The 26503-nt window shown below is 44.4% G+C and overlaps 1 protein-coding gene and 1 long non-coding RNA gene across 5 annotated transcripts in view; both read right to left on the bottom strand.

The window, feature by feature from the left end:
- Positions 1-5411, bottom strand: part of LOC309872136 — a 56602-nt gene extending 51191 nt beyond the window's left edge. The window contains exon 1 of the long non-coding RNA XR_014315688.1: positions 5321-5411. This is a non-coding gene — a long non-coding RNA (uncharacterized lncRNA). The remainder of the gene's footprint in view (positions 1-5320) is intronic.
- Positions 5412-18106: 12695 nt separating this feature from the next.
- Positions 18107-26503, bottom strand: part of KCNS3 (potassium voltage-gated channel modifier subfamily S member 3) — a 38438-nt gene continuing 30041 nt past the window's right edge. For 3 of the 4 annotated variants that reach the window (XM_082745799.1, XM_082745798.1, XM_082745800.1), the window contains exon 3: positions 18107-20112. In XM_082745799.1, coding sequence (XP_082601925.1) covers positions 18578-20053 — 1476 coding nt within the window. In that variant the 5' untranslated portion in view covers positions 20054-20112 and the 3' untranslated portion in view covers positions 18107-18577. Of the gene's footprint in view, positions 20215-26503 lie in introns of all 4 variants that reach the window. The other variant, XM_082745801.1, reaches the window with a different exon arrangement.

The raw sequence follows: 26503 nt of genomic DNA, 5'->3' as shown, positions 1-26503 counted from the left end.
GTTGAGACTGACTGTGCGGTCATTTGCACACAAGAGGATACTTGTATTAGTCCGTTTGGGTGGCTGTAACAAAACACTATGGACCGGGCAGCTTGGACAACAGAAATTTTTTTCTCACAGTTCTGGAAGTCCAAGATCAAAGTGCTGGCAGATGCTGTTCCCAGTGAGAAATCTCTTTCCGGTCTGCAGGGGGCCACCCTCTTGCTATGTCCACATGCCAGAGAGAGAGTGAAAACTCTCTGCTATCTTCCTAGAAGGGCACCAATCATGTCATGGGGGCCCCACCCTCACAAGCTCATCTAAACTTTCCAAAGGCCCCACCTCCAAAAAAAAATCACATTCTTGGGGGTTAGGGTTTCAACCTACAAATCTTGGAGGAACACAAACATTTAGTCCATAAAATTACTCATTAAATTTAATCCACAAAGTGGCCAAAGTTATCTGTGTCATCAAGCAAAGTTCTGATCCTTTCGAAGAGTCAAGAACCACTACAGCAATTTTGGGTGAGGTGATGGGTGCCTGGGTGGCTCAGTTGTTTAAATGTCTGCCTTAAGCTCAGGTCATGGTCTAAGGGTCCTGGAATTGAGCCCCACATCGGAGATCAGGGATCCCCACTCTGTGGGAAGCCTGTTTTTCCTCTCTCTTTGCCAACTGTTCCCTCTGCTTGTGCTCTCTCTCTGAGTCAAATAAATTTTAAAAAAGAAAAAAACCTTAAAAAAATCATTATTAAAAAAAATGCTTTCAACTGAGATTGTAAAAGGGGAGAAAAAAAAATGCTTTAAAGAAATGCATGATTAATCGGAGTCCAAAAACCCAGCTGCTGGAGTGAGCCAGCGAGTACTCTAGGCAGGTCAGCACCGCTGCCCCAGTCCTATGCACCCACGTCTTGGTGTTCTGCTCCTCCTTCAGATCTGTGAGTCTCCCCAGTGTTTTCTAATGAATCCCTGCCTTTGGCTTAAGTTAGCTAGAAATTGTTTCTGCTACTTGCAACCCAAGGAGTCTTAACAGACACGGGGAGTTCTGATTCAAATTAACAAGGCTACCGAAACTAAGGAAGTCAACATAACTGGGAAAAAGAAGTAAAATAGAAACAAGCTCTTGTCCCAACAATATCAAATTTGAGTTCTTGCTTTTCCTTGAGAAGTTCTGTGTTACTAGGTCCTATCCCTTTTTGAGCCTCATTTTCCCCATTTGTAAAATGCTAAATGGTCTCCAGAATGCCTTCCGATTCTGACAGCCTCTGAATTTGGGAGAGCCCAGGATGTGCCAATGTATATTCTGTATAAAGTCCCTGTACAGATGGTTCCTCCAATAGCCTGAAATACTGGAAAGGCTCAGGGCCAATCCAGGATGCCACCAGAAACACAGTACCGTAACGCAGTCCAGACAGACACTGTCCTTTGTTTATTTGTAAACCAAAATGGCGGTGTCCTTGAGGCGTGTCTCTTCCTGTTGACCCATCTAATAAGACACCCATCCAACAGCAAAGACCATGAAGAGTCATCCTGAACTTCAGTGAAGGCTTTACAGGGATTTAAAGGAGTTACTCCAAGGTAAAAGACCACACATCTTTAAAATATTCTTTGAATATACCCTTTCCCCAGATTGGATCATCCAGAACAGCTAGTGGATCTTTCACTCTCCATACAGTACCCTCACCACCAGATGTCCCTCGGTCTCTACCTTCTGTGTGACACCCCTATCCCCAGCCTGGGACTCTACTGGTCCCACCAAATCTTCCCATTTGGTTAGGATTTTCCCCAGCATGTCCTATATCTTTTATTATCTACTTGCTGCTCTGACATTCTTACAAGATGAGGCTTTCTAGAATTTTGGTGACTAGATGGCACCTTCATTCAACAAACATTTACTGGACTCCCCCCAACCCACCATATCCACATAACTCAGAGGAAGGGATGCTACAAGGACGTAAATGCGTTTCACACACATATCCCAATCCCATTCCGTAGTTCAGTTCTAAAGTTTAATGGTTAAAAAATATAATTGATTTCAAAACCCTAGTCCAGTTGGCAGTTGAAGTGGTCTCATTTAACCCAGGCTGCACTGTGACACCGACTGGGCCCTGCTATCAGAGGCTCAGGGCAAACAGGAAGCTGCCTCAGGCAGAGCTTCCCAAGCCCAAGGAGAGAGGAGGCTGCCATCACTCTCCCAGACACTGTCATTCCTGGAACTTCCTCCATCGCTGGGAGCCCTAGCTGATCCCCGTGGGTAAAGATCTGCGGGCACTGCTAACAGGGCAACCTCCTGGCTTGTGCAGTCTGACTGATGGGGCCAGTGCCCAGGGAGGAATCTCAAGAAATCGCTCTATGTGGCAGCAAAGCAGCTTCCTCAGGAGGAAGCAAGTTAACTCCCTGCATAAATTTTCTTGATCTGAGGAAGAAATAGGGTTCACATGACTGAACACTCAGGTTCTCCCCTCAGAGAGGTAAATTTAATTATCCCAACACAAATTGATTGACCCTTTGTAAAGTGACCCGTAGCCCCCTCTGTTCTTGATGGTTATCGGGCATACTAACAAGCTGCCATCAGCCCCGAGCCTCCCAACCACCATCTCCACATGGCACTTTCTCCTCCCTTCTCATTCTGCATGCTGTAGGACAAAAATGAAAGAAACAACTTCCCATGTACTTGTGGGATGGAGACCAGAGCTACTCAGCTGACCCACCAGACCCTGCACACTCAGCCCTGCCCGCCCCCGAGCCTCGCTCAGGCTCCCCTGTTCTGTGTGGCCGCCACTCCAGACTTAGCATGGTTCCTTCACCAGGAACTGGTTTCCTTTCACCAGGGCCTTTGCACATGCTGTTCTCTCTGCAGCTGCCTTCTACCATTGAGCTACATGGACATATTCGTCCTTCAATATACATTTAAACCTCACTTCCTGTGGGAAATATTTTATTTTATATTCTCATACCAATATTTATTTATTACAAATGCATGTTCTACTTATTTTTACAGTACTTTGATTAAGTTCAGTCTTTCCCACTAGAGTATAAATAAGCTCATGAGACCAGAGGCTGGGACTTTGTTTTGTTATTTTGTTTTTTGTTTACTTTCATTTTTTCAGTAAGTAGCACAAAACATGGGAAATATGGAAGGAAGGAAGAGAGGAAGGAAGGAGAGAAGGGAGAGAGGAATGAAAGAAAAAGCTGCCCAGTGTGACTGATAGACCAGTGTGGTGTGGACTCAAGTGTGCAGTAGACTGACTTCAGTGAGGGCAGTTCCATGAGGCTGATGTGGGGTGGGAAGGGGAGCCACACCCCAGGGGTTGGGAGTCAATGTACAGAAAGAGGGAAGGTTGGTGTCATGATAATTCTTCAGAAGCTTGGCTCAGAAGCGAAGGCTAAGGTGATAAAAAGAAGGGGATAGAAAAGAATGGGAAAAAATTGGGGTGTTCTTATAGGCATGAACATTGAGAAAAGGGGGCATTAATGACAAGCCAGGGGGTGATGGATGGATGTCCTAACGCAGGCAGAAGGACTGGCGTCAAAGGCCGAGGAAAGGCCATTCCCCAAGACCCACTGTGGGGTCTGGATGGTCAGTAAGTAGCGTGACGGATGAAGGATAAACACATAAACCAATGGACGTGTGAAGAGGCGGGTTTTGAGAAAGGCTGACCTTCCTAGCCCGGAGAAAGCAGAATGGGTACAGCTATAAATAAACGGCTGCTGACTGGGACTAGTATTGCCAAAAATGCTTTCATTTTGAATGAACACTTACCTCAGAAGATATTTGGAAATCGAGAGTGTTGAGAGGTTGAGGCACTTGTTATTAGGGACCCCCAATGAGACCTCTTCCCAGTTTCTCCAGACAGCTGTCCCTTAGCTGCCATGGATGCCACAGAGTGAACTGGAAGGTACAGAGGTGTGGGCCAAACCAGCCTTTGTGTCAAGAAAAGTTTTTAATCCTATTTAAATTTAATACTCATTGGATTTGGGGGAAATCATCTAACCTCTCTGGGCCTGAGTCTGTTCTTTGTAGTATGGGGCTAACAATTATCCTTTACTCATGACATTTTGGAAGAATGGGTATAGCATTTCTAACACAGTGCCTGGCACAAAAATGCTCAAAAATTGAAGATATTATTGCTACTGTTGCTTATGTTGCTGCTGATGATGTTGTTTTATAGCCAAGAAGCAAGCCCTCTTGTGTTTAAATATTCATTGAGCGGATACCTGAGACTCCTGGACGATCGCCTGAGTATGCCTGCACAGCGTCCCATCAGCAAATTGACAAGCCAGTCAGTGACATATGGAAACCACAAACTGTGCATAAGGTAATCCAAGCCCTCGTAGGCAGTCAGGAGAAGCAAAGGTCCCCAAACCGGGATCCACACCTGAGCAGGTGAACCAGACATGTATGCATGCGACAAAACCAGACTAGGTTATTAGTGTGGGTGTGGGGTGATGGTTGGTAGAGCGTGTCCCATTCTCCCAGGCAGCTCCTGTCCATATGGAGATTTGGATTCCATGAAACCAAGATGGGACAGCCAGGAACAGAGTGCTAGAGGGGCCCTGAGGCAAAGTCCCGAGAGAGCAGGGAGAACAGAGTTTGGTGCCAGAGGCAGGAGCAGGACCACAGCGGAATCCAAATTGAGAGTTGGGGGCATAAGCTGAAGAGGAGCAGATCGCAAGCAAAGCTGAGGAAGCCAGATGACTACAGGAAACCACGCTCAAGTTCTGGAGCTTGCCCTCTCCAGAGTTCATGCCTGTGAGATAAAGGCTCAGGACAGATTCCAGGGCCCACTTGCTAAGCACAGAAACCACATCTTAGCATCTCTACTCTATTCAATTTTTCTTCTGCTCACTCATTTGTGTTCTTTCTCATTATTATTAATTTCCTGGCATTTGCTTAAACTTATAAGCTAAAGTCCTTTGGGGACACAGTCAGGGTATGAATGCATATAACACAGCTATTTTCATTCTGCTCTGACGTATCTTTGTAAACTACTTTAAAACCCTCTGTTAACGGGACGCCTGGGGTGGCTCAGTTGGTTGAGCAGCTGCCTTTGGCTTAGGTCATGATCCCAGTGTGCTGGGATCGAGTCCCACATCAGGCTCCTTGCTCGGCGGGGAGCCTGCTTCTCCCTCTGCCTCTGCCTGCCATTCTGTCTGCCTGTGCTCACTCTCTCCCCTCTCTCTCTCTGATAAATAAATAAAATCTTAAAAAAAAAAAAAAAAAAAACCTCTGTTAACAAGTCAGAGTACAAATGATTAAATAATATTTTTTTAAGTCTGTAACTCTGCATGTTTTCCAACTGATTTTACAGTTCCCAACTTTTCTTTGTCCAGTTCAGTCTTACCTTCTTGTTCCTTTCGTCTCTCTTTCATAAAGTTCTGATCAAAGTCAGTAGCTGGGGTCGGAGCACGCTCTCTGTTGTCTACCCCAGTTTGGAGGGGGAGTCTGGGGATAAGGTGGAACGTCATTAAATAAGTAAACAACAAATAAATAAATACATCCTGTTTCTATACCAATAACAGACACCATCTACAGAGCACCTGCTATTTACTATGTACTGTATCAAGTGCTCTTCATTTCGTGTAACCCTCCCAATAACTAAATTGGGTGGATTTCATCATCCCCATATGACCGATGGGGAAATGGTAGATGGAAGTAGTTGCATGGGTCACTCAGCTAGTAAGTGATCTGAATCCAAGATTACCAGACACCCACACCCACACGTGCCTGCCCACTGCCAAGTTTTGACTTTTTCCTCCAACGTGCAAAATGTATCTATGAGTACACAGAGAGCCCCTGTAACATGTCAAAGAATGGAAAGCATTGGAGTGTGACGGCAATTGTAACCAGTTTCCCTGACTTCTCCAGGGAGGTCCCATGTTCAAAGTCTCCTTCCTGGAGCCCAAGCATGGGGAAAATGACTTTCCACTGCTCTGGCATCCATCTCAAAGCCATTTCCCAGCTCAGAACCACCAATTCACTGAAGTGCACATCTCTTGAGAATTCAGAGACATAAATGATGAACCCCATAGAGCCCTCACACACCCTTCAGGCCTCCAGAGGGTGGCAGTCACACCTCACGTCCTCCTTGGCTTCAGATTCATGAAAACTGAGCCCACTCTGGGAAAATAAACTTATTATCGCTTTCTTTGGGAATGCTTATTTTCTCAAAACTGACTCTAGATTTGCATTTATCGATCATTTGTCTTCATTGTGACCCTGAAAACCAATTGGGGTATCAGCCAGCAGAATCCACATTCATTCCTGTGGACAGACCAGAGAAGGAGCTGTGGTGTGATCACTAAGTTCTCTGGCCCACCACCTGGAGTCCCACCATCCAGGATTCTTTCAGTGAAAGAGCTCTATCATCTCCTGGATCTTTAAGAGGCCTCTCTGAAATCCAAAATGCTCTTAAGAGGAGAAAAGGTTAGGCTAAATGGGATTAGTTCTTCCTAATTTCCTCTAATCCTGATTTTTAGCTTTGACTAAAAATCAATGAGATTTTTTTTACCCTATGAGAAAGGGGTAAATGGTAGAGATGGTAATTGTGCTGGGTGAGAAGGTAAGAAGGAACTGGAGGACACAGGGTGTCCAGGCAGAGCCAGCCCTGCCCTCTGCCTTCTTATTCAAGTCCACATGTAGGAAAGACTATGAGGCTGTGATCTGCTGTGTACTCACCATGAGGGTCTTGACCTAGATATCCAAAGATTCCTTTGTTCATAGAATCAGTTGTATTCATTCACTCATTGAACAAATATCCAATGAGGACCTACTATCCACTTTTTAAAAATCCATCGTCTAATGAAGAAAGACACACTTACCTACACATTTTATAATACAATGGCAGTAATAGAGCAAGACAGAGATGGATGATAGATGCTGGAGGGGAGGAAGGAAGAAATCCATTTAGAGCATTGAGTTTAGTTGTTTTATTTGTAGGGGAGGAGGAGATAATTTTGAGTTGATTCATAAAGTGTGAACAGGAGTGAGCTAGTGAGAGGGTGGGAAAGGAAGCTTTTCGAAGAGAGGGAGGAGTATAAGCCAAGACATGGAAATTCAGTACTGTGTGTGTGTGTGTACACGTGTGTGCATGTGTGTGTGTGTGTGTGTGTGTGTGTGTGTGTGTGTGTGTTTAAACATCACTTTTAGTATGGTTGGTCAGTAGAGTTAGTAGAGTATAAGAGGTAGGAAAGGGAAGGTGAAGCAGAAGTGGCAGACTGGCCAGCTCTAAGAGGTCATGTGAGCAGAGTTAGAGAGTCCAAACTTTGCCTTGGATGATGGGTATAAGGGATGAACTGAGAGCAATAGTGACACCGTCAGGGAGAGAAAAGTCAGAGTGAGCTAGGATAAATGAGATGATATGCTTGTGTCTTGTGATAAAAATAGGAGAATCAAAATAAAGATATTCAAAATAAAGATTATTCAAAGAACCTGGATAAATTGTGGTCATATCACCAATTTTCATCAATACAAAGAAAATCCAACTCAATTTCTCCACTCTCTATTAAGTATGTAGATAAGCAAAAGCCTTTCCATTATTCACTATGATATTGACCAAAATTCTGATCTCTACATCTGCAGGTAATGAGTATCCGTTCCCTATAGAAAAGGAAAGGAAAAGTTGATAAGCAATGAGCAGAGACTTTTCCTAGCACACATGACTCATAAACAACTGAGCCATGATCAGAACCCAGTGCAGTGCTAGAAGAAGCTAGAAGAAGGTAGAAGAAGCACCTAGCCTCAGCTGTGACACAACATAAAACGTTCACCTTTACTTCGCTCTCCACCATCTTCTGACTTAGTGAAATCTCCCCCAATCCAAAAACACTTCAATACCCACCCTAGCTCACAGTGACTTTTCCTTCCAAGAAACCCTTCATATTTGCAATCCAAACTATGTAAACCCCATATCTGATATGATTTCAAGATTGTGAATGATAACCACACATTAAGATTTTAGATTCGTGGGAGTACAGAGATCTATAGGGAGACAGTTCGTGCTCACAGGATGAGACGGAACGGCAGAGACCCATGAGTTGTCTTCATTCTGATGTACTTTCTCAAGGATGTTTGTAAAGGAAACAGCCTTGGAAGGTAGAGTGTCTCCAGATAGTGCCTTTGGATCCAGAATAAAGGGCAAATTGCTTACTATCAGTATAATCAAAGCAATGTCGCCCTCTAGGGTGAAGGGCAGATATGCTTACGTCCTATTTTTAAAGATTAGTGTTCCCTTAACTGAGGGTCACCTTCAGGCCACCCTTGCTTCACCCTATGGAGACAGGCTTAGGGAACAGGTGTAAATGCTGATACTCTAGTTATCGCCATTGCCATGACTGAAGAACGGCCCTTTGTCTCTGGCCCAAGAGTCCTGTGTCCTTTGCCAGCATCAGTGAATTTATGGCAAACTAACTTATTACTGTACAAGCAGGGTATATTTCAGAGCCAGTGTATTACAAACATTGAGGACATGACTTCTGAGGTCCAACCAGGTACCTGGATTCAGATCCTAACTCCCTGACTACTACTAACTGTGTGAGTTTGGCCAAGTACGATAATCCCTGTTTTTCAGTTCTCTCGATGGTAAAATGAAGATGATGGCAGTGCCCTATTTCAGGGGGTTGTTGCAAAGATTGAATGGGTGATTTCATATAAAGCACCAATGCGAAGCACACGCGTGATATTATTGTACAGCTGCCATTCCAAATACAGCAGCATATTTCAATGCATCCAAATTACTTTTAAAACTCCAGCTTTATTAGAACCACTGATTTCAGACCATTTCCTGAGATAAACTGAAATATTTAACCATCATAAATGAAGGACAGAGGTGCCGGGGTGGTTTAGCCAGTTAAGCATCTGACTCTTGATTTCAACTTAGGTCATGATCTCTGGGTTGTGAGATGGAGCCTTGCCTCAGGCTCTGCACTCAGCACAGAGCTGCTTGAGATTCTCTCCTTCTCCCTCTCCCTTTGCCCCTTCCTGCTGCTCATGCTCTCTCTCTCTCAAATAAATACATAAAATCTTTGAAAAGAAAAAAAAAGAAAGGACACACTGGGACAGCTCTATTGTAGAACTCTGACTCTCAGTGAGGATAGAAATCCTTGCCAAAGCTTTAATGGACCATAGTGATGACTGTCAGCACTCAAACACTGCATTCATGAGGGAGTTATTTTGGGCTTGTGTTGTTTTTAGAATTCCTTATTATTTGACAGGCAATACTGAATTCGCGAATGTCATCAAGTCTGTGGCTGCTTATGGAAGCCCCCAAGGCTCAGGTGTCTCCTGGTCATGGTACATGCGATCATGAGAGAATGATGGAAGGGTCTGTACCAGGAATCAGTCAGGGATGGAAGAGGCTGCTTGTGATCTCAGGGAGCGCTGGCATTTAATGCAATGCTGATGAACCGTGAAGAGTTTATTATCAGGCAAAGAGTGAGGTGGAGAGCAGGGAAACTAGATATCAGCATCATCTGGTTTACTGTCCTACTGTCCACACCATTCAGAGTCACTGAGTCATTATCGAGGCTTCTGTTCATCTTATGTGATAAAAACTCAGCCACGTGTGCCATATTAGGGAATGGAAAGAGGAGGAAAGTAATCTTTATTGAGCACCTCCTGTGTGTCCTTAATGTGCATTATCTCAACACTTTTTGGCTATATTAGCCCCCTTGGAACAGTTGATAAAGCAGAGGTGTCAGAGAAGTTGAGTAATGTGACCATGATCACAGAGACTAAAATGGTGAAGCCAGCCCCTGAACCAAGCTCTGCACCCTAAAACCAAATCCTGCTGCTCTGTCTTGGGCACCGCTGCCCCAGATGCCCATTGGACCACCTGTGAACGTCTCATGAACAAGAGAGCTATGTCCTTTTAATCCAGATATCACCCATATACATACATCTCAGAGAGGAGGCCTTAATAACCTTTTTGTTGAACAAATAAAATTGGACATCTAGCAAAACCATAATAAATAATCGAGGTTCTTGAGGACAAACATCCAGAATAAGCATTCGAGGATCCTTGTTATCTTGCTGGGAAGCTGCCACCAATAACTATACAAGCCCGAAATCCCTTATAGACAGGCATGAAAGCCACAGGGCCAGCTGATCAGAAGAGAGGGCAATCCCACTGGAGGAACCAGGGATCAGAAGAGGTCCCTTGGAAGTCCTGTTGTATATCATGCAATGTCTTGGGTTTGACGGGGTCTCCCAGTGCTGGTTGATAACTCTTGCTCTGAAATCTGAAATTAAGTCTGATCAGGCCTACAAGAGTCCCCTGAAGTCATGGCCTCCAACAGCCTGAAATGTCCAGATGTCTCCCTTCTGGGCTTCCAGCAGTTTGGGCTGTACCAGCTGGTTGGAATTTGGACTCGTCCTAACAGGTTGGCCGGGATAGACATTCAAAATCATCTGAAATGAAAAGACACACAGACTGAGAGTATGAGGGCAAACTGTGGGATGAACCACAGAGAAATCGTTTGCCAAGTCTCCAGGGCAGATGGTGAACAAAAGTGAAGGCTGAGAATCAGGAACCAGATCATACCCAGGTCCATTGGAAGCTGGGAGGGACCAGTGAAGGTGGTCTTGGTCCCTGTCTGCCAGTGCCACAGAGGACCAATGGCTCACTTCCGTGGGCTGGTGAGGTGATCGGTCTAGCCAAGAAGCAGAGGGTATAGCAAACATGAATCATTCTTGCCTCCATCTCTAACAAAGCCAACTCCTCCCAACCCCCGAAAGCCTAGAAAGGATTCAAAAGGGCTGACCTACGCAGAACGGCCCGCAGCTGGGGTGAGATGCATCTGAGATGGCTCTGCCAGGCCACCGGAGACCTGAGAGTGAGACCATGAGTGCTGACCTCCCACTATTCACCTTCTCTGTGACACCGGCCCTCACTTCTGGAATCTGCTGGGGTTGGCCCAGGGAAGGACGAGCCAAGCGTCCAGCCCAGAGCCTTACCCTCTGCTCAGCACATGATTAGAAACGCACGTGCTGGAGTCGTCACCATCTAGGGAGAGAATCCCTCTCTCGACAACAGATGCGCTGACGGAGTTTCTGAATCCCTCATCAGCCGTTCAGAACCGACGCAGCTATTTCTCGCCAGCACGCAGGGATGAATGCATGCGCTGTTCCTGCTGACAGACATCTTTTCCAGTTTATAAATACCAGAGCACGTGCTCCTCGCTCCGCTGGGGACATATCCGGTTCGCCTGCTGCCGACGAGGCACAATTTCATCCGATAATTGCTACTGGAAGAGGAGGCTCTGTGTGTGCTTCGTACATCTGGCCTCGCAGCCCCCATGGAACTTTTCCACGAAATGTATATTCACGTTGGTGCTTGGCAGGATTCATTTAGAAAGAAAGCTGTGTTCAAATAAAGCGACACGACGCTTCTGGAACCAAATGTTCTGTTCATTGATTTCTTTTTTCTTTTTTTTTTTTTTTTAATGATGCAGTAAAATTCATCGTAGAATACAAGGGACGTTGCTTCCTCTCTTTGTCTTTCCTCTCAAGGAAAGAGGGCCTCATGATAGCTCCTTACTATGCAGTGTTTATAAAACAGATGTGGAGCATTTTCACATCCTCGTAACCGTGATCCTGTTGTCCCCTTTCCATACGTGGAGCCCCCCAAGGCTTAGAAAAATCAGACGGCTTCCCTAAGCAGAGAGCCATGAACAGATCTGGATTGCAAACGAAGGTATTCTGACTCCAGGTCCTGGGCCCTTTCCCGTCTTCAAACTCGTTACATCTCAGCCACATTGTCTCTCTTCTGGAAACCCTGACAATCCGCTTACATGGATTGTCTAACATTGCTCCAACATTAAATGTGAATCTTCTATTTTAGGTTTATAGTTCTTAATTTTAAATTAGCTTCATGTCTTGTCACACAACACTACTTCATAAATTACTTTCTCCTGACAGCTGTAAATGTCTGGACAGTCACCAAATTCTGCCTAATTTCATGAATATACTGTAGTCAGGCAGAGAAATACCTCATTCTACACGGTTGCCTCCTGAGATAGGTCAAAAGGATTCTTGCATTATAATGATATATGGAAGGGCATTTAGGGAGTGCCTGCTGTAGGGCAGACCATACATCAGACACTTTATAGAAACAGCCATATATATTTATATTTATTTTATAACTATATATTTAAAGTAGGCTCCATGCCCACCTTGGAGCCCAAAGAGGGGCTTAAATTCGGGACCCTGAGATTATGACCTGAGCTAAGATCAGGAGTCAGACTCTTAACCAACTGAGCCACCCAGGCTCCCCTAGAGAGAGCCAGTTTAGTCCTTATACTGTTCCTGTGAGAAAGTCCATATCAACCCCAAATACAGATGAGAAGACTGAGGGCAAGAGAGATTAAGGAGCTTGTCTATGACCACAGATAAAGCTAGGATTAGGACTCAAGTTTGTCTGACACCAAAACCCATGCTTTTATCGATTCTCCCTTTGTCCCAACCAGCAAGATGCATTCATATTAGCACACCATTAAAATTAAGGCTTCTTTTTAGCCGTGTGACCCTAGTGGAGACAGATGAATATGGACCCCAAAAGATATCCAGGTCCTAAACTCTGGAACATGTGAATGTTAATTTATATGGCAAAAGGGACTTTATGGATTTGATATAATTGGGGATCTTGACCTGGGGAGACCTGGATCCTAAATGTGATCACAAGTGTCCTTAAAGGGAGGTAGAGAGAAGTGCGGCACAGAAGACAAGGTGATGTGACCATGGGGCAGACAGGAATAACGTAGGCAGCCGTGAGCAGTTGGAAGAAGCCTGGGGTGGGCACTAACCCCAGAGCCTCCGGAAGGAAGGCTGACAGCATCTTATCTTAGCCCTCAAAACTCAGTTCGAGCTTCTGCCTCCAGAACTGCGAGGAAATAAACTTCTGTTGTTTTAAGTCACCAAGTCTGTGACAGTATCACAGCAGCCATAGGAAACTAATATGCAAGAAAGCTGTTTAAACCTTCTACTAAAACTCCTACCTCATTTGGATGTTAGTTAAATTTGGTAACACCTAATAAATATTTTTTTCTTACTTTCCTGGGGGGAAAGAAAAGTGAATAAAGATGTCAAACTTGGAATTCTTTAGAGCAGGAAAAGAGAGTTGAGAATGGAAACTGTTCAGCTTGAAGAACACAGACATTCTTTGTTCAAGGGGCAGTTAGCCACTAGTTCCACCTTCGGCGAGTGTAACACGGGGACAAATCAACTTTTAAGCACTGTTGGCAACACTTGGGTTAAACATAAGCCGTAAGGTGCGCACTCTCAGCCTCCAGAGATCTTTAAAAACTGAGGGAGGGGACACGTGGGTGACTCAGTTTTGGAGTCGGACTCTTGGTTTCAGCTCATTTGGTGATCTCAGGGTCCTGAGATCAAGCCCCACCTCAGGCTCTGCCCTCAGTATGAGGGCTGCTTGAGATTCTCTCTCTCCCTCTCTCTCTGTCTCTCCCCCTGTTCACCTGCTCTATCTCTTTCTCTCTCCCTCACTCTCAAAGAAATAAATAAATAAAATCTTTTAAAACTGAGGAAATACCAATCTGCCTCAGATCATTCAGGGGTCTCGGCAGAAATCCTTTCACTTACTTCTTGAGCTCCTGCTTCCTTATGATGCTTCAACAGATAATTCGTAGAATTCTTTCACCTGAACCAAGTGTGCAGAAATGCCAAGTAACTGGAGAGTAGCGGTTATGCAATACCTTCAAAGACTGGCATTTGATACTATTAAGAAATTATTAATCTGGGGGCACCTGGCTGGCTCAGTCAGTAGAGCACTTGACTCTTGATCTTAGGGTTGTGAGTTCGAGCCCCATGTTGGGCCTCTGGCTTACTTTAAAAAGAGAGAGAGAGAGATTGTTACTTTTTAGTTTATCGGCATTGCCTTTGTATTTAGTAAAAGATTATTTTTTAAATATACTTACTGCCATACTTATGGATTAGATGATGTGATGACTGGCAGTTTCTTCAAAACAAATGAGAGGGGAGGAAGTGAGTTGAGGAAGAGAGGAAATGGGTTTCTAGTGAGTTTGATAATGTTGAAGCCAGGTGGTAGGCACATGCAGCTCCATGATGCTATTCTTGTAACTTTTATACATGCTTGAAATTTTTCATAATAAGATGTAGGTAGGGAAGAAGGCAGAGTGGGAAAGTGGAATGCACGGTAGTGTGCTCCAATCTGGACGTCGTCTCTATGGATGCCTTTAGCTACATGGCCTTGGCTGGGCTGGGTCACTCCTCTTCCTCATGACCTCCCAGGTCCCTCTGAGCTGTCACATTCGTGGCTTTAAGCAGTGCTTAGTATCCTTTGTGCCTTCTGTTTCTCAGCTCACCCCTCCTCTGCCCTGTGTTCCTAAATGCCTTGGCATTCCTCCCGAGAAGGAAAAACTAGCAGATGCCAAAAATGACCAAAGGTTAAGCCAACGAGTGACTTTCAAGAAAATCTATTTTATGGATCTACTGATGGTCAAGAAAACTTTTACTTCCACCACTCTCCAGAAATTCCAGGGCCCTTTGCTCCTCATCACCAGACAAAGGGAAAGAAATGACTCTGCAAATGTTTTTAATGACCTAAATTTTAAGGCAAGCTAATACCCTGTGTCCACAACAGCAATAAAACCTCATTGGTTAGCACTCTACTGACAGAGAATAAGAAAAATTCATTGGCAGGTTAAAATCTATTTTTCTTTTTTTTTTTTTTTTTTTGCTATGTGAATTTATAATGCAAACAAAGTTGGAGGGGAACTAACCAATTTGTAGGAAGAAAGTCAATTAAATAAATGTCCAAGATAGAAAGGATTCTAATGATTATTCTTAAATCCAGCCTAAGAAAAGGAGCTCAGAGAAAGGCTGCCTGGCCAGCTAGTTAGCTCTGGTGCTAATACCCAGTATCCAGGCTCCCTGATGCCCACTTTCTTTCTTAAAGTAGACATATAGATAGGATCAGTCACAAGTTTGCCTAAGACTTGAGAAACACCTATTTGTTAACATAAGGCAAACCCTTAATATTATGCTGAATCATATATTGAAGCTGTTGTGATTCCAGACCAAAAAAAAAAAAAAAAAGATGATGGAATAATGACAATTTCATATGGTGGAAATCATCCCTTTTCTGAAGGTCAGAAAAAAAAAATCTTTTCCAATAATATTAACCAACTCCATAAAATAGTACAGGGGTCTCAGATTACAGAAACCCCAAGACAATGGCCCACCATGACTCTCTAGATGGGGCCAATAACAATTGCCCCCCAAATTCTAAGCTAAATATAAAATCAACACATGGGGATGATTTCAGGCATATAAAAAGCAACTGTGACTAATATGGGCATAGTTAAACCTCCACAGAGGGAAAAAAATGGAATAATCATGTCTAAAGATGGAAGATCCTTTAACTAAAGAGGATGATGGTTGGCAGAGGGAAGAGAAGCCCCAAAGGCAGAGATTAGCCGTGTCTGCAGCTGGGACCCATCCAGTGGCAGTGAAGGTTTTCTCCCTAAAACTAAGCCAAAGTCACCAGGATCTCAGACTAAAGTTCCCATATAGCTCAGATGTCACCTCCTCCAGGAAGCCCTCCTTCTCTCACACACATACACACACATATACATACATATCAGCTGACTAATTTATCTCCTGTTAGCCTGAAGTCTCCCTAAAAGCAAAGATCATGTGTCAGTCTTTCATTCCCGGTGTGTTCCCTGAGCACACATCCCAGTAAGCTCTGGGGATACAGCAAGTCGAACCACGAGCAAGCTGAGACAATCTCCAGAGGAGGAAGACTTGAGAGGGAGGAAGTCAAGCCTGGTGAGATAGGTCCGGGGGTGAGTCACTGGCCTTCCAGACCGCCATCAAACACTGCTGAAGACACTACCACAAATCTGAGGACGTGGACAAAGAGGCCACAGGGTAGGGACAAAGAATTTTCAAGAATTAAAAGTCAAAATTCTCCCAAAGTGGCCTGATCCCACTCACATGAACCCCAATGCCCAGGACTGATCACACAGCAACAGGCAGGGTCAGTAGGTCGGGTTGGCTGGCTTCCTGCTCGGCCCCTCATTGTGCACTCCTCCGCCAGCCCCCCTGTGCTGGGGGACTTTAGCCGCGGACTCAACCCTCAGGCAACAAGAAGCCGGCCATGTCACCACGCGGGATGAACAACAGGGACCTGTGTGGTTCGAGGCAAAAACACAACTGCTGTTCTGCTCCCACCATAAGAGCGCGGGTGAAAGGATGTAGGACTGACTCTAGCTCCTTCAGGCCCGCCAGCTCAGAGGCTCCTGAGCTCCACTAGGACTGCGGACTGCCTACCGCGCCTGCCACTCGAGCTCAAATAAGCCCCCTCACAGTCTGCTCTGGCTTCAAGGGCACTCTAGAAAATTCAGCTTTGTAAACAAACGTGCCTGCTTTGCGGACCAGGGGAGGACAGGTACCTACGTGGTCAGCATTTTCCCGGTTCCACACACCTACTAGAAAAATCCAAGTCCAACAGAGTGTGTTGTTCGTTGCCTCTCCTGATTGAACTCTGCCCCGATGTGTCCTTCAATCTGCTCCCCAGCGCAGCGGAGCGCGAGGCGGTGTGATGCCGTGTTCAAAGCACGGGTTCCGGGATCTGGATCCCGGGGTTCTCAGCCCAAGTCCGTCATCATTCACGGCACTTTCCTTGCGAATCTCGGTCTCCTTGTCTTAAAGCGCAGACAGGAATAAACCCTTGCTCATAGCCATGTTGGCAAGCCCCCGGTGAGACTGCAAAGGTCGTGCACTTACACAGCAGCTGATTATTATCATTGCTGTTGCTCTTCTTACCGTTCTCATGATCAATGTCACGGCTGGTACTACTACTCTGACTGTAACTATTACTAGTACTATGGAAGCGGCCTTCAGCTACTTCGCTACTAATTGGGAAATGGTTGATAAAAGATTTCCATCGCTACGCTTCAAAAGTACATTGACACCACCATCAAAAAGGGGTTTTGGGGAAAAGAAAGCTTTTTCAAATGGACAGGGGCTGACACACGTGCATGAATAAACCTCCAGATTTAAAAGTGACTATAAAACCCTGGTCAGTTATATCCGCCTCAGAAAGCACAGAAATGTTGAGAGACGAGTCAGAGTTCTTTTCATCAGATAATCTACAGGCGACGTCCTTCTTTCAATGAAATGCATCTGCAAACATAGGACGTGGAATACTATATCCATGTGGCTTTTCCATTCGAAAAGATCTCAGGGAAAGAACTCAGTCTGACAGCAGGAGTCAGAGTCACCATACATCTCCAAAATTAAGATTTTAGTAAATTTTCTCCACCTGGGCTGGAATTGCTCTGTCACCGCTCTGGAAACGAGTATCTATGTCTTCCTTCATCGGGAGGGGCTTTTATGGAACAGGCAGACATTACCGTCTCGAAGGCAATTTTAAAATGGCAGCTTGTTTTATAGCTGCTGGCGTCGCTTTTTCCGGTGATTAAAGTTTCGCTCCTCTGGCCATAATGAATCACATCTGTGTGTTTGTGCACCACTTCCCCTTTCTTCCACTCACAGAGTGTGTCCCTGCCTGTGAATGTGTCCTCTGCTCTGCATAATTTTCAGGTGATGAGGTTTATTTCTCAGAAGGAGAAATTATAGGAGCGCCTGGGTGGCTCACTGGGTTGAGCGTCTGCCTTTGGCTCAGGTCATGGTCTCAGGGTCCTGGGATGGAGCCCTGCTTTGGCTCCAGGGAGCCTGCTTCCCCCTCTCTCTCTGCCTGCCTCTCTGCCTACTTGTGATCTCTCTCTAGGTGTCAAATAAATGAATAAAATCTTTAAAAAAAAAAAAAAAAGAAGGAGAAATTATAAAATACAAATGAGAGACTAGAAGGGTACCTGTAAGGGCATATGCTTCGTGCGTATATGCTAACTTGAGTATGTCCTGAAAGTGTACACGTTTCATCAGTTTACACAGGACATGAAACTTCTCCCTGCCTATGACCATTGGGTCTCCTGAACAAAAGAGCTAGCCTGTTTTTGACGTTTACCCCAAATTCAGAAACGAACAGCAAGGACACTTGATACTCCAAAAAAAAGAGCATTTCCCTTCCAACATTTGAACATACTGACATGTACTTAGTTGACATAAAAACATAACAGCCAAGACAGTCTCCGTACTGAATTAGGCAAGTTTATTAGGCTCTTAATTTCCGTGTCTAGAACACGAACATGGATTCACATGCATTGTCTCATTTTGTGGCTCTTACATGCATGTAGTCTTCAGTCAGCTGGGCCTTTGATTCTACTTGTCGGTAATTTACAGTTAGCTCAATGTGAGTAGATGGCAAACACAGAATGATACGTAAGCCGTAGCAACAAATCCCACCCCACACCGTTTACCTTTTTTCCAAAAGCATATGACAACTCTCTCTTGTAAAAAATAAATTTCCTCACAAGGCATTTAATTCACTTCACTGAGAAAAATAAAGAAGATTCTATTATTTTGGAGCAATGAATGTCCCACTATGGCTGAAAGGTATACCCTGAGAATTAAATGATTTTAACGAACCCATTGAGGTTTATAAAGCTGTGTTAACCTAACATCAGGAAGGGACACAAGATACAGGCACAAATGTCCCTGCTCATTTTGCTGTGCAGTTCTCCAAGGATGCGGCGTTATAAATATCCTCGTTGTCTTCAATGCTCGAAGCATCCGTGGAATCGGGGTCGCTCACCACAATTCCCACGGAAGATAGGCTGGTAATGAAGGCGTGCATCCGCTGCGCGTAAATATCCCTAATGTTAAAGTAAGGGAGATCGTGACCCTTCTCTGGGGGGTCCTCGCTGCACTGGTCCACATCAATGTCCTTCTGCTTCTGGTAGTACTTGGAAAACTTGTTGAAGATGATGGTGATAGGAAGGGCCACCACCAAGATGCCACAGATGATGCACGTGCTGGCGATAAGCTTCCCTGCCAAGGTGACTGGGTGGGTGTCTCCATAGCCCACGGTCGTCATGCTGATGGTGGCCCACCACCAGCAGATGGGAATGCTGGTGAGGCTGGACATGTGCTCATCCTTCTCCACAGAATAGATAAGCACAGAAAAGATGGAAATGCCCACAGAGAGAAAGAGAAGCAGCAGCCCAACTTCGTGGTAGCTGTGTCTCAGCGTGGCACCGAGAGATCGAAGTCCCACCGAGTGCCGGGCAAGCTTGAGAATTCGGAAAATCCTCATTAGCCTGAGGATCTGGACAACCTTGCCCATGTTCTCGATGTCCTCACTCTCCTCCTCCTTGGTGTCCACAGCCAACGTGGCATAGAAAGGGATAATGGAGACGAAGTCAATTATGTTCAGAGGGTTCTTCCAGAACTTCTTTTGACAGGGAGTGGCCACCAGCCGGATGGCGAGCTCGCCGGTGAACCAAGCGATGCACGCGATCTCCACGCCTTCCAGCACGGGGTCGTCTACCTCCCCGTCCTCGTTCTGGAACTCCGACATGCTGTGGACACACATGGCCACAATGGAGGCCAGCACCACGCTCAAGGAGGAGATGGCAATGAGCTTGGCGGACAGGCAGTAGGCTGGGTTTTCCATTCGAATCCAGATCTTCTTCCGGAGCTGACCAAATCGCAGCTTGTCAAACTTCTCCAGCTCCTTCTCGAACAGAGACGACTCTTCAAAGGAGGTGTCGGTACTCACGTCATTGCTCTTCTGGTCCCAGTCCTTGTCGTGGTTTTCCTCCTTGCGCTCCTGGTAGCGATGACTGCAGCAGGAATCGATGAAAAGCTCGTTGATGCCCCAGTACTCGATCTCCTGGCAGAAGGAGAACACACACAGCTCCTCCATGACGTGCAGCTTCCCCGTGTAATAAAAATTCAAGACGTATCTGAACAAGGAGGGGTTCCGATCGAAATAGTACTCCTTATTGGCCACGCTGTAGTCATCACACAGCTCCAGAATGGCCTCTTCCGAGTGGCAGGTGAGCAGCTTTCCAAGTCTAGTGTGAGGAAACCGCAGGAGGGTGCTTTGGTCGACGGACTGCTTAAACCCCCCCACGTTCAAGTTGACAAGTTCCTCGTCTGGTCCAGGGCGATGGAAAAACTCACCAAACACCATGGTGGACCCAGGAGGCGGGGAGCTGGATGGGAAGGGAGATGAGGAAGTTCACGCTGCACCTGGAAGGAGCAGAAGACGGCATTAGCACTGTCCCGTGGTGCCTTGCCAAGCTCATTTTTAATCTGCCCTTTCCGGGATGATGGGCTACATGAAGAACAAAGCTGGAATTGGAATAAAAAGGAATATACAGTATTTACACATTTGAACTGGAAGAAAATCAACACAAAACAGGTTGTTTTTGCAAAAGCTGGAGTTCACAGATCCATTTTCTTGGGGGCGGGGAGACTGCCGTATCTTTTTCATGAATTTTAATTCTTATTTCTTTATTTTCTAAGCACACAAAAGTTACCTCTCACCCCTCCCTCTCCAGAGGAAAAACTGCGTGGGCCACTTACACCATACAGGCACCTCCAGTCCCAACCACAAGCCTCTTGCCTTTGGGAATGCTCGGTTCAGATGTGATGGGCTGGTCACTGCCTGGCTTGGAGCTCACCCTGAGCCCAGGGTTCAGTCATGCACCCTCCCAAATAGCTCCCCCTTCTGCTCTGACCCTCACCCCCAACCCACACTTGACCAGGGGCTCGGCTCAGCTCTTACAAAAGATGTATCTTTCCCCTGGTGCTTCCATGTTTCACTCTTTTAAGAGAATGTCCTACCCCTATGTTTGGGTGGTGACAATCAGGAGGATATAATCATCTCCCTGTCCTTAAGTACCCTACATCTTAAAGATATAGTTACAATTAACGGGATGCTGGTTTCAGGTACATCCACAGAGAAGAAAGTGACTTGGGAAAACCTCTATAAGTTAATTGCACTATCAGTTTCCTGACACCAACACGCTTCTCTTCCACCTGCTCCCTCTCCTCCTAGACTGTCCCCCACACACTCGCAGTTGCTCTGCTGATACCAAGTCTCCACTGGTCCAGCACCTGCTTCCTGTTTCTGGTTGTGACACTAACTGGGATTCACCAGATCTTTCTCAGAGAGAAAGTAATGGATTTTGGCCATCACCTAATACAATGGTGCTCCCTCAGAGCAAATGGTACAGATGAAAGAAAGGAGTTTGTCAGATACTAAGTTCCCACTTAGGATACTATTAGATGCTTTGTAGACATGTTGTCATTTTATCCTTCCAACACTTTACAGAAGATCTACAGAACAATGGGTACTCAGAGAGGTTGAATCAAAGCTTACAGGATAGGTAAATGGTAGAGCCAGGATTTAAACCTGAGTTGGATCAGCCCCAGACCCATGATACTTCTACTACATATATCTTCTCCTCCACTTCCTCCCTTATTATAATCCAAAAATCCAATGTGGGAAGTGCTATAAGAGAAATGAGTCAAGCATCTTTGGCATTACTGAAAAGAGCAATCACCCTTGTCATTGGTTAGATCTGGCTCAGAAGTTAAAGGTTCAAGCGGGCATTCCCAACAGTGGGCACCAGGCAGTTTGTGGCGGGGGCGGGGAGTGGGGGGAGAAGCCAGATTGGTAAGAATCTTTAGAGCAGTCTAGAGTCTGGACTTTATCTGTAGGCAAGATCGCTAAATGGTCTTAATCAGTGACTGGACACAGTTGTCTTTGTGACTGTGACCTAGAATGACCCCACTGACAGCAGGGTGGGAGTTGGCGGGGGGAAAAGGTTCAAGGAGTCAGAGGTGCAAGAGAAGGGAGAGGCCCCCAGCTCATAACAGCGGTGGCGTGTGTAACGAGGAAGTGACATAAATCAAGAAAAGTTCATAATGTTGAATCAACAGTACTTGGGGGAAAAAGGACAGGGAAGTAGAAAAGTGAAAAGAAGATGCGTTTTCCACTCTGCACACGAGGCTGATATGAGGAAACCATTACAGAAGGCAAAAAAGTCAGGAAGGGATTTTCTGCCCCTTATGCTTACGAAAAGCCAAGGCTCTCAGTGAGACAAGAGATGCCTCCTCTGAGGAAGGCCCCAGAGGACACAGCCTCAACGTCCAGCCCCCTGCCATCTGCCCCAGGATGGAGCCTCCAGTCATAAAGCAGGCCTGGGGCACTTGCTCTCGAGACACTAACGGAACGCGTTCCCATGAGCGTGTTCCCATGAAACCAGAGACCATCGCATAACTTGACATACCGGTTGACAGACTTGCTGACCTCTTCAGAATGCTTGTTTTCTTTTTTTTCTGCTTCTGCTTTCTATTTTTAGCTAGATATCTTCTTTGATGGGCCTAAATCAGATCTCATGGCTTGGTCCAAATATTTATGGAACTTCAGATCTTGGAAAGCAAGCTTGTGCTCGTGGCACGTTTACATAGTTAAAACGTTCCAAGGAGCTAGTTTCAGCTAAGCTGGCATTAAGACGTTAATGGACATTTTCTTCTGATGGCTTATTTTTCACCTTCTTGGTTATTCTGGAAAGCTACAGTGATAGAACAGCAGTGTCTGCCTTCATGACACACCTACAGAAGCCGGTGTCATAATCAATGAGTGTGTAATCCGTTTCCCGATCAATCTGCAGTCACTTTTCTAAAGAACACTGTTATCACCCTTCATGTCAGCCTTCCTGTTCTGTCCTCCCTGCTTTTTAATCACTCTGTGCTGGTGAAAGAGAGCCCATTATGAAGCCCATTCATGCCACACAGTCTCATCATAAAAGCAATACACATCGTAAAATAAGAGCTTCTTGTTGTGGGGCTTCAGCGGAGAGAAAAAGCAAAGCGTCTGGATTATAACAAATGCTTGAGCTCAGAGTGCAAGCTGAGGTTTTCCAAGGCATGGTGGCCAGAGAAGTAGGTTTGGTTTCCTTGCCTGGGTCCGGCCTACAGCAGCCAACAGGGGGCCAGGAAGAAGGATCTCGCGCCTTCACGTTCCGTAGCTAGGTTCCCTGGCAGGCGGACAGTCCCTTTCCAATTGCAAACATTCCCTCTGTCATTTGACCCTCGCGACCACCCTGGCATTTGCCAATGAGGAGGCAGGATCAGAGGAGATGAGTGGGCTTTGTGCAGAAATTAATGGTTAGAGCGTAGGTGGAAATTCTCCCAATTCCAGAGCTTTCTACAGCATGGTGCCTCACACATCCAAAGTAACATAAACACAGGCAGACACCGAGCAACCTTTTCTCCAAGATTCCTGTTCATTTACTCCTATCCAGAAAACATGTACAAGATCAAAGGTATATTTATACATGTCTACATATGTTTATGATTTGTATGAACTATACATTTGTAATTCATTTATATATGTAAACGTATGCATTTACGTATATATGTAAACATATACACATTTATATGTGTATTTATAAATACATAAATAACTTTAAATACATTAAAGCACTTTCTTTAGGTGTGTTCATGTGATCTGTAATCCAAAAATTGGATTGCACACTCTATTAATGAGTCTGTGGGGAAGCAGGGGTGGCCGAAGAATGCAAAATGAAGGAAAAGGCTTTTGGAGGGCAATTTGACCAGATGTAACAAAACTACATAGGCATTTATCCTCTGCCCCAGCAATCTCTCATCTAGAAATCTCTCCCAAAGAAAGACAAAAACTGAAAACACTTGCATAAGCTGGAAACATTCCAAATAGCCATCAATAAAAGATTGGCCAAAGAAACTGTGGTCTGTCTCTCTCTATATATGCAATGGAGTGATTTCTAGGATATGTTACTTAAGTAGAGGGAAAATGTGTGTGTGTATGTACATATACATACATATGTATATACATACACATATGTACACACACACTTACACAGAGAAAAACAGCAGAAAGACAAACTGAAAATAAACAAAGTGCTTCCCTATTTGGGGAGAGAGGGAACAGGGTATAGGTGACAATGTTGGAAGCCGGACTTGGGAACTGTGTAAATGTTTTACATAATTATGAATCAAAATTAAATAAAAAAGAAAAAGACAATCCCTAAAAATTTAACCTTACTGTGTATCAAATTGGTCATTAACCTCAAGGACATAAATTCTTTCCAGATTTTTGAAGTTTGATTTAATTTTAATAAATTGTACGTCCATAATGGTACACACCCTCTGACAAACTCTAAGCATCTTAAAAATATTTTTAGTATTCATATCGGAATCATGACTCTGAAACTTATGCACACACAAAAATAAGGTAAAGCAAATAAATGATTATGTTAATGTCATGAAAAGCCCCCAAGATTCTGAGTGCAAAATAAAATACAAATATAAAAATCAAAGAAATTAAATAAGAGCCCCACGATCCTAAATTTGAATTGGAAGTAGCATTATGAACTGATAATTTAACTTTTTCTAAGGGACGATTTTATTTCCACTGAAAAAACGTACAACAAAATGACCAACTCCAGTGGATGTTATGAAGCGTCACTTATATCTCCCCTTTAGAACTGAGCCACTTATTCTCACAGCTGCTGGAAGTGGTAATAGCTAAGGGCTCTAAGTTAAGTCCCTCCTCGGGAATCACCTTCACTCAAAGTCTTGCCCAAGGTCACACTCCTTCCCCAGGCCAGTTCACATCCAGTGACATATGTATGAGGGGGCTATAAAGACCCAGCACCTTTTTCTCAAGGTAGGCTCCAGAGTTTCCATAGGATCAGCTAAGATTTCTGTTCCATCCTCATCACAGTTCAACTCTTCTCCTTGCCCAATCCTACTTCCTTCACTTCCTGCTGGCCTTGGTCCCAAGGGCACCTCCCAACAAACTTCCTGCACATCAATCTCTGTCTCAGTCTATTTCCCTGGGACCCCAACTGAAGATACCAAGTCAAGAGCAATGAACATCTCAAGTTTGTGCAGATTGAAGCATCAAAATACAATTTCTCACTAAAAGAGCAAGGGCTCCTTGGAGAAATATCTAATCCTGGGTCTGGGGTAAGAAATGCCCAAGATAAATGTGAGCTGGTGCAGCCACTCTGGAAAACAGTATGGAGGTTCCTCAAGACATTAAAAATAGAGCTACCCTATGACCCAGCAATTTCACCACTAGGTATTTACCCCAAAGATACAAATGTAGTGATCTGAAGGGGTATCTTCACCCCAATGCTCATAGCAGCAATGTCCATAATAGTCAAACTCTGGAAAGAGCTCAGATGTCCATCAACAGATGAATGGAAAAGAAGATGTGGTATAGATGTGGTGTGTGTGTGTGTGTGTGTGTGTGTGTGTGTGTACAATGGATTATTAACCAGCTATCATAAAGGATAGAATCTTAACATTTACACTGACATGGTTGGAACTGGAGGGTATTATACTGAGAAAAATAAGTCAGTCAGAGAAAGACAATTATATAGTTTCACTCTCTTGTGAAATATAAGAAATAATGCAAAGGATCATTGGGGAAGGGAGGGAAAACTGAATGGGAATAAATCAGAGAGGAAAACAAACCATGAGAGACTCTTGGAACAACCTGAGGCTTGCTGGAGGGGAGGTGGAGAAGTGGCTGGGGTAACTGGGTGATGGACTCATGACGTAATGAGCATTCAGCATATGCAACTGATGAATTTCTGAGCTCTACATCTGAAACTAATGATGTCCTATATGTTGGTTAATTAAATTTAAATTTAAAAAAAAGAAATACCCAAGATAAGCCAGTACTGTCTTGTTATATTAGAAAGCCAGGAAGCTATCAACAAGGACAGGGGCAGAGTCAAAAGGACTCTGGGCCAAGTTGAGGACACTCTCACTGGCCAAAGAGGGTAAATTTGTGCATTAAAAAGAAAAAAAAAATCTCCCGATAGACTGACCTATATTGATATGTTAAAATCCCTGAGTTCATAATAATATTTTTTAAGAAAGAAAGAAATTAATATATTGGTCACCTTTGGAGGGTATTAGAGTATCAGTTCATTATTCTGGAATGTAAGGGGGGAGAAAAGAAAATCATCTCCGGTAGATCAAGGGAAAAAATTAAGAATCCAGAAATAAGTCCGTATCTATGATCACCTGATTTTCAACAAGGACACCAAGACAATTCAATAGGGAAAGAACAATCTTTTCAATAAAGGGTACTGGAACTCTTGGATAGCGACAGGTCAAAGAATAAAACTGGATGTCCACCTCATATCATACACAAAGGTTAATTTATCTATGAATAGAGACCTAAGTATAGGTGCCAAAACTAGGAAACATGCATAAGGAAACACAGGCATAAATTTTGGTGACCTTGGATTAAAATGACTTCTTAGATACACACCAAAATCATAATACAATAAAAGGAAGAATAGGTAAACTGACTTCATGAAAATTAAAAATGTTGTGCTTCAAAGGACATTATCAGGTCAAAGGACAAGTATCAAGAAAATGAAAAGGTGACCCACATGATGGGGGAAAACATTTGCAAATCATTTATCTGAGAATGATCTAGTATCCAAAATAAAGAACTCTTACAACTCAACCTATAAAAAGACAAATAACCTACTTAAAAATGGGGAACGGGTTTCAACAGACATTTCCCTGAAGATAAAAAAATGGCCAAAAAGCCCATGAAGAG

Source organism: Mustela nivalis (genome assembly GCF_964662115.1).
Source record: "Mustela nivalis genome assembly, chromosome: 8".
Classification (NCBI taxonomy): domain Eukaryota; kingdom Metazoa; phylum Chordata; class Mammalia; order Carnivora; family Mustelidae; genus Mustela; species Mustela nivalis.
The sequence above is the reverse complement of the archived record's forward strand: the minus strand, read 5'-3'. Positions and strand labels throughout refer to the sequence as shown.